The sequence below is a fragment of the Ostrinia furnacalis genome, unplaced genomic scaffold (genome assembly GCF_004193835.3).
Source record: "Ostrinia furnacalis isolate ACB-3 unplaced genomic scaffold, ASM419383v2 OfSCF0677, whole genome shotgun sequence".
Lineage (NCBI taxonomy): Eukaryota > Metazoa > Arthropoda > Insecta > Lepidoptera > Crambidae > Ostrinia > Ostrinia furnacalis.
The window spans coordinates 104,005-112,214 of record NW_021130916.1 but is presented as its reverse complement, the minus strand read 5'-3'; the positions used below and the strand labels follow the sequence as shown (position 1 = coordinate 112,214).

The 8,210-nt window shown below is 38.8% G+C and overlaps 1 protein-coding gene across 1 annotated transcript in view; it reads right to left on the bottom strand.

Moving 5' to 3' along the window:
- Positions 1–2,778: 2,778 nt before the first annotated feature.
- Positions 2,779–8,210, bottom strand: part of Drgx (Dorsal root ganglia homeobox) — a 71,956-nt gene continuing 66,524 nt past the window's right edge. The window contains exons 8-9 of the mRNA XM_028323700.1: positions 3,473–3,615; positions 2,779–3,041 (exon numbers count right to left, since the gene is read on the bottom strand). Of these exons, the coding sequence (XP_028179501.1) occupies positions 2,806–3,041; positions 3,473–3,615 (379 nt within the window). The 3' untranslated portion in view covers positions 2,779–2,805. The remainder of the gene's footprint in view (positions 3,042–3,472; positions 3,616–8,210) is intronic.

Sequence of the window (8,210 nt, the reverse complement as noted above, 5' to 3'; positions counted from 1 at the left end):
CTTTCACTGCACAAATTAAGCAACACACCTAATTAGTATTTCTTTTTCTCACTGTAAGTAATCAAAAAGGCTTGCAGTAGCGGTGACGATACTTTGACAGAGCAAAATTTTACGACTACCTACACACCTGCCCAATATTTTTTTTTGTTCACCCGTCTTGACAAAATCTGCCATAACTGTTTTTTTTAGTGTTTCCTATTGTAAATTTTAAATCTACTGTACATTGATCTCGGAGCCATCTACTTAGTAAATTCAAATCTAACGAGAGTGATTCAAAGTCAGCACCTGACAATATTATTCTTAAAGCGGGCAATCACTACCAGTGGGCAATCACTCTCTGGTTTACCCTACTTCCCAAATATAACTTGCTTGCTGTATCATCATGTTTTCAGGGGTCAGAAAAAAAACATAAATAATGTTACGTAATGTTTTATTTCATAATTAAAACAACTAACCACGTGTAACTAAGGTACGTATTGCGTTATTTATTTATATTATGTACTATACATACGCCCGCGCCACCAATTCCCGGTATCGTGCATGGTGCAGTGGTGTATACCTCTCTCGCTCACACATATATACAAACATGGCGCGGGCGTGCAGTAACTATGATAGTTAATATTACAGTTATATTATGGCAATCTAAATAAAGCTAAAACCAACATTTCCATTTTTTTAACAGCTCTAGTGCAACTCAAAATAACGTGTTTGGTTTTACTTATGTTTAAAAGGGTTTGTAGTGAATAACAAACATTTTAGGTATCTATATCGAATGTAAAATCCAGGAACAAAAATAGGTGACAAAGATAATAGGTAATTGTAAATCAAAAACCATACGTTTTTCCTATATTGTAGAGCCACAGGACGTCATGAAAATAATAAAACATACAGTAGTAAGTAGTTAATTGAAGAAAAATCTCATAACTCGTAGACATAATAATATGTACATGGCAAGCTACAGACCTTACGAAACACCGAATCACTATAGGTTATATGTTTTATTTTTATTATATACTTATATTTACATAAACTTATTTCTATAAATTATACTTAGAAAAAAATATTCACAACATATTTTGGTCAAATACTGCATTGGCAATGTTAATCAGTATATTTACAAAAAATAATAATTTCTAACGCTAATTTAACAATTTATTAATTACTTACATCGCATTAAATTGATTTTCAACCAAAATATCAACGAAATTTTAATGTAAATATTAAACTTATGTTTTAAGTTCTATTAAGTTTCTTACATACTGGGTTTTATTTATTTAAAAGCTTTTTCACAAGAAACCTAGAGTTCTATATTTTTATAACTATGTAGGTATACAAGTTTAGTTAATTTATTATTATTATTTATTACAGAATGTCACACTGGATTTTCTAAAATGGATATTCTCAAGTAAAATGTTTTTAAAGCATACACAGACAAGGTGAGTGAAAATTGCTTACAATATGATTTATTAAATTAATGTATCGAAATAAAGTGCTCGTCAGATTGATATACTTATTAAAGGAATTTATTTTAATACCTACTTATGTACAAATTGAAAATACTTAAATACTAATTATCTATATTAAAAACAATAAAACAGTATTTATGGCACAATACATTGGCACGTGGAATACTTTTGGGCAGTTCGTATGGCACATGTGAACTCACGGATTTAATTCAATAAAGTATTTACAAAAGGTGAACTTTGTAAAAGCATGATAATTTCCTAAATGTGTCATTTCTTAAGCTGCGATAATATTTTTTGTTTTAATGAATGAGAATCGATATTTTATTTGTTGATATCGTAGTTAAAACGGCTGCAACAATAGCACTTGTGTGTTGGTCAGAAGTGCAGAAGCGCTCTTTAGAACCATAACTTCTAAATAGGTTTTAAAGTTCATATTCATATTCATATTCATTTATTTGCTCACTAAGTGTAGGTACATAAGGTCTTATAACTAAATACAGTGCTTAAAACTTAGTAACCTAGTTTAGGTATTGCAAATTTTTTGGAGAGCTGCATGCATGCTATATAATTATTTAAGTTTCCGCTGTTTAATTGATGTAGTAGCGTAGAGATGATGTTTGTATATGAGTTGCATCATGTTTGAGGCTAAATCGACGCAGCTTCGCAGCAGCATCGAGCGGCAGCAGTGACAACGTCATCAGCGGGAGTGGCAGCAGCGCTCGCGAATGGAAGATGGCCAGCAGGAGCGTTCTTTAGAACCAGAAGTGAATCTGAATAGGTTTTCTCTAAGAATTGCAGCTGTGACTTGATGTAGTAACATAGAGATAAGGATAAGGATGTATGTTTTTGAGTCGCGTCGTCTCTAGAGGCTGGGCTGGCGGAGCTAGCACGTGATTTATTTTACAAGGTCTTTCTCCTGAGACAAATTTAGAACCTGAACACGCGATTGTTATAGTTTCTAGTGGCTGTGTGCAGCAGTTTCTTGATTATTCGAGGTGCTTGGGCGGGTCGGGCAGCTGCGGCGCGGACAGCGGCAGCGGCGGCAGATGCAGCAGCAGCAGCGCGCGCGACTGGCAGCTGGCCAGCGAATGCAGGAGCGCTGGAGAGTGCTCTTTGTGATGAGAAGAATCAAGAATCGAATAGCTTCTAGAGCACCGCTCTTTAGAACTAGAGGAACATCTGAATAAAAAGGTTTCTCTGAAGTCGTGTCATTTCTTCAGGCTAGTGTGGCGGAGCTAGGACGTGATTTATTATGCAAGGTCTTTTTCCTGAGACATATCTAGATCCCGACTACAAGTTTGTTCTAATTACTGGTAAGCTGTGTGCAGCAGTTTCTTGATTATTCGAGGTGCTTGGGCGGGTCGGGCGGCTGCGGCGCGGACGGCGCGTCGTGCGGCAGCAGCGATAGCGGCAGCGGCGGCAGATGCAGCGGCAGCGGCAGCAGCGCGCGCGACTGGAAGCTGGCCAGGGAATGCAGGAGCGCTGCGGAGTGCTCGTGCGCTTTGCGACGGAGTTCCGCCACGCTGGACGAGCGGACTTCTTCTTTGGGGCAGCAGGGGCAGGGCGGGCCCCAACCTGGTTGGAAAATAATTTAAGTTTTGTAATTCTGTGAGTTATAGGTATAGCACTATAGTTTCTGAACTAATTGCATGGGGATCCGTATTCGTAACTACGAAAGAGACTGCACTGCGCTGAGGTGAACTTTAGTAAGAAATATTTGACAAATTGAAGCTTAAACAGTTTTGAAAAATTAGGTTGATTGAAACTGTTTGCAGCTTATTAACGATTAAAGAAATGAATATTTTAAGATGGCAGGCCTTCTTAGGCTTTGCCGGAAAAGTAACGGTTCGCCTATAGAAATTAACCTAAGAGAAACATAACTTCTTGAATTTTTCCAAAACAAGCGTTAACCTTTATACCTATGAATCTTTTACTATTAATTTCAAGGACATATTACGGTCTTCATTATTTAACGAGCAAAGAAATTAAATGAAACCCAAAGCTACCTTTCAGCGGGAAGAAGGGCTGTGACAAGTGGTTGAGGTGCTGCGACAGATGCGAGAGATGCGGCGGCAGGAACAGCGGCGGCGGCGGCGCGGGCGCCGGCTCGCTCGTGGCGCCGCCGGGCGACGAGCGGAACGCGCCGGAACTACAACAATGAGAAACACCGGTGAGTTAAGGTGATAATTACCAATTATAATTGGTAACCCCTAAAGGGCCCATGGACTTAGTTAGTAGTTGTGCTGCTAAACTTTAAGGCGATTATCACACTGCACCGCGCTCCGCCGCGGTACGCGGGACGACAGATTTAATCATTGTATGCAAGTACTTCAGTTTGTATTGTACACGCGCGGCGCAACACACTGACAACGCGTCTGCGCACGGGATTCTTTATATGTAGCCACGCGGACCGCGGCGGAGCGCGGTGCAGTGTGATAATCGTCTAAAACGCTGCTAAATTCGTAATAGGTGGCGATAAAACTGCGTACATAGCATGTTCCGATTACACAACACCGCTCCTAGAGGACTGAAACAAACTGTACGTTGAAACGTTTTTTCAGCGCAATAAACGTAACAATAAATTCAAACAATTTGAAACTTATATTAAGTAGGTATGTAGGGTACACTTAGAGGGGTTACCGCTGCTAGTTATTAAAATTATGTAACTTTAAGAAACTGTTACGTAACTAGATTACGTACTGTAATCATGTAAAACAGACATCTTTATCTATTTTTTCAAAATGTAAAGATGCAAAAATTTTCTTTTACATGCTAAAAAGGGTTTCACATCAAATTTAACATTTAAAGTTAGTTTTTCGAAAACAAAACGATAAAAATCTAGCCCCATACGATGTGTAAGACACTCTTGACATCCAATCGCTTTGATCTAAATAACTCGGTTTGCGACCGGCGAAGCGTGCGGACAGTCGCCGCCTTTGGCACGGCCTTACTTCAAGAAAATTTGTATAAATGACTAAATCTTATTAAACGAGGACTGGTTTAGGGATTTTTAGGACACGGGTACTAAACACGGGTTCAGCAAAAAATTATTGAGTTGTTGAACACTAATAATGTCAATGTAGAAACTTATATACCACTCAGCTGTTGTACTATCGGCCACAGTTTCAGCACAGTTATTTTGTCTCGTTCTATCGCAAAGAATCACTGCTTGATAAGAGCGAGAGAAAAAAACGGAAATAGGTAGCTGGAACTGTGGCCCACTATTACTAAGGCATAATAAAAATAAATATTGTTGTTTTTTTTGTTCAATTTTTTTCCTTTGCAGAAAAAGGCTAAGGCATACGACATCCGTCTTCAGTTTCATTGTAATTTGTTGTTCTTCTATTGTTTATGTTTTTTTTTTGTTTAAAGGAATTTAATGATTAATGAAATAAGTCAAAGTCTAAAGTTAAACTCTTTTTTATTAGGTTGTAAAAGCAAAAATAAACTCGCTCTACATCTTAACGCCTAGTTTCGTACAAGTTATTCTCTTTGCAAACATTGTTTAGCATTCTCAACAAGATCAAGCGTCCAGTTCCACATTACAATGCTTTTATGCAGCGCACTGTACAGTGAGAAATGAGATGTATACTACGATGCATTCAATTTTCAGCTGTTCTACTTAGAGTTGAGTTTAAGGGCTATATTTCACCGGGACACCATGGCGGCGCAACCAGTCGCCGCTACCAACAAAATGTATGCAGCTTTGCGCAACCAAACGGACACCAGGTGAGTAACTCTCTATAGAGATGCATACATTTTGTTGGTAGCCNAGAGTTGAGTTTAAGGGCTATATTTCACCGGGACACCATGGCGGCGCAACCAGTCGCCGCTACCAACAAAATGTATGCAGCTTTGCGCAACCAAACGGACACCAGGTGAGTAACTCTCTATAGAGATGCATACATTTTGTTGGTAGCCGGCGACTGGTTGCGCCGCCATGGTGTCCCGGTGAAATAAATAGCTAAATAGTATACGAGTAATACAATGTCTAGTACAGTTTCCTACAAATATTTATTTTAGGGGATACCGAAATTTCTAGGAAAGTCAAGTGCTACTACCGTAAAGTAGTAAGTAGTCGATATAGGTACATTTGTCACAAAACACTAATTAGTATTTATCGATTTAAACCTTAGGTACTAAAAATAATTCTAGGGTAGGGTACTAAAATGAAAATTAAAATGTTGCTCAATCTGGGCTATAACTTGGATTGAAATATACTTGATAGTTCATTCTTTTACTATCTATCCATCCATGGACTCCGGATCTCCTGTTTCTAAGGGGCAGCGCACACTGTAGTCATATTTTCAAGCGTCGCCCGGTACTTCCTAGTCTAGACAATGAAATGCACTACAATTTTAATTAGGCTTCTCGGACATCTTAGCACTCCGAGGGCTAAAAGGCGTGTTGTATAATGCAGTCTGAAATAATATTTAAATTATCTTAGAAAAAGAGCTGTAGTCATAGTCATAGTCATATATGTTTATTGCATCATGTAGTTCATTGGATATGACCTGAACCATAGTATAACCTCATTATTATGATATGATGTAACTAAAGCAATAAAGTTTTAAATATTTGTATTATTCCTCCAAAATGTCGAGAAAATCTATTCAAGCACATAATTACACAGTCTGAATAAAACCGAAAATTAAGAACCTTTTGTAGATGATAAGCAGAAAAATATTTTTTTCATTGAAAACTTTTTCAATAATCTATTTGAAAAGTAATGTCGGAGACTGGCGCGATGGCGTAAGACAAACATACAAGTAACTTGATAGAAACCATTTTGAGAGCCTAGATCAATCAGGTCGAGAAATCAGGCAGATTTCAATCCTATTCTTACTATCAGTAGAATGTACCGATGTCTGCCGGTGCCCATCGACTAGGCAGATCAAAACTACCACTTGAGTAGTGCGTACATTTGGTACAATATACGTACAATGCAGTTTTGGCTTGTTTGCGAGGGCAGCGGCGCCGTGCAAAATTCATCGCCCGCCGAGAGCACAGAAAGGTGTCTTGATACTTTTTTATCTATTCATTTTAAAGAAAACTGCTTGGAACCCTCAAATGTCACTGTCCATAGACTAGTGAGATCAAAACTATAGATGACCTACACTGAACTGTCCCACCAAACTCATTGACAGGCCATCACCATGGTTCAACTTTAAAGGTTTCCAACATGGTAGTCCAGTCATTATAGTAAGTTCACCTCGGAATTCGAGATACCCAGCTGTAAGTCTGTAAATACGTGTATATTGACACCCTAAAAGTTGTCTCAAAACCTACATATGGTAGGGTGTAAGCAACTATTAAATTTCAAGGTCAACGGTCACAAAAATCGGCTTTTGCGCTTTTTTTAGAAATATCTCATTTCCTATGGGTTTTTGCTAGTTGTATTTATTATCAATATTGTAGAATACTAAATTCTCTACAAATTTTGTTTAAAATTTTTTTTTATACTGTGAACCGTTTTCGAGATAGAGGGCGGAGAGCGCGCGGTCACTGCATCACTTCAGGTCAACTTAAGCGGTTTAGATTTTTCATACAAAATGATTTTCCCGCTAATTCCCGTGGGAATTTCGGGAATTCCTTGTTGTAAATAAGCTTTAAGTTTACTAAGGTACCTACATGCCAAATTTCAAGCGTCTAACTTCCGCTAAGCGTTTAGATTTTTCATACAAAAGGATTTTCCCGCTAATTCCTGTTCCCGTGGGAATTCCTAAGTATACTATAACCTGCCCAGGTGTATGAAGAATAATTGTACCAAGTTTCGTTAAAATCCGTCGAGCAGTTTTTGTTTCTATAAGGAACATACAGACGGACAGACAGACAGACAAAAATTTTACTGATTGCATTTTTGGCATCAGTATCGATCACTAATCACCCCCTGATAGTTATTTTGAAAATATATTTCATGTATAGAATTGACCTCTCTACAGATTTATTATAAGTACTAGCGGCAGAGTGACTGACATAGCCCGCAGAATCGCTAAAATCAAGTGGCAGTGGGTGGGGCACATAGCTCGAAGAGCTGATGGCCGCTGGGGCAGGAAAGTTCTTGAGTGGCGACCACGAGCTGGAAGACGTAGCGTGGGCAGGCCTCCCACTAGGTGGACCGACGATCTGGTGAAGGTCGCGGGAAGTACCTGGATGCAAGCGGCGCAGGACCGGTCTTTGTGGAAATCCTTGGGGGAGGCCTTTGTCCAGCAGTGGACGTCTTTCGGCTGAAACGACGACAACTAGCGGCCGCCCTCTATCTCGAAAACGGTTCACCGTATAAAAAATTTTTTTTAACAAAATTTGTAGAGAATTTTGTATTCTACAATATTGATAATAAATACAAATAGCAAAAAACCCATAGGAAATGAGATATTTCCAAAAAAAGCGCAAAAAACCGATTTTTGTGACCTTTGACCTTAAAATTTAATAGTTGCTTACACCCTACCATATGTAGGTTTTGAGACAACTTTAAGGGTGTCAATATACAAGTATTTACAGACTTACAGCTGGGTATCTCGAATTCCGAGATTCTTACATAATTTAAGCTTAAATGACTGGACTATGGCAAAAATCGGAACCAGCGATCCAGTATTAACTGTAGCGCCCCCTGTCAATGTCACGGGTGGGACAGTTCATTGTATTGGGACTATACCACTTGAGTAGTGCGTACATTTGGTACAATACACGTACAAAGCAGTTTTGGCTTGTTTGCGAGGGCAGCGGCGCCGTGCAAAATTCATC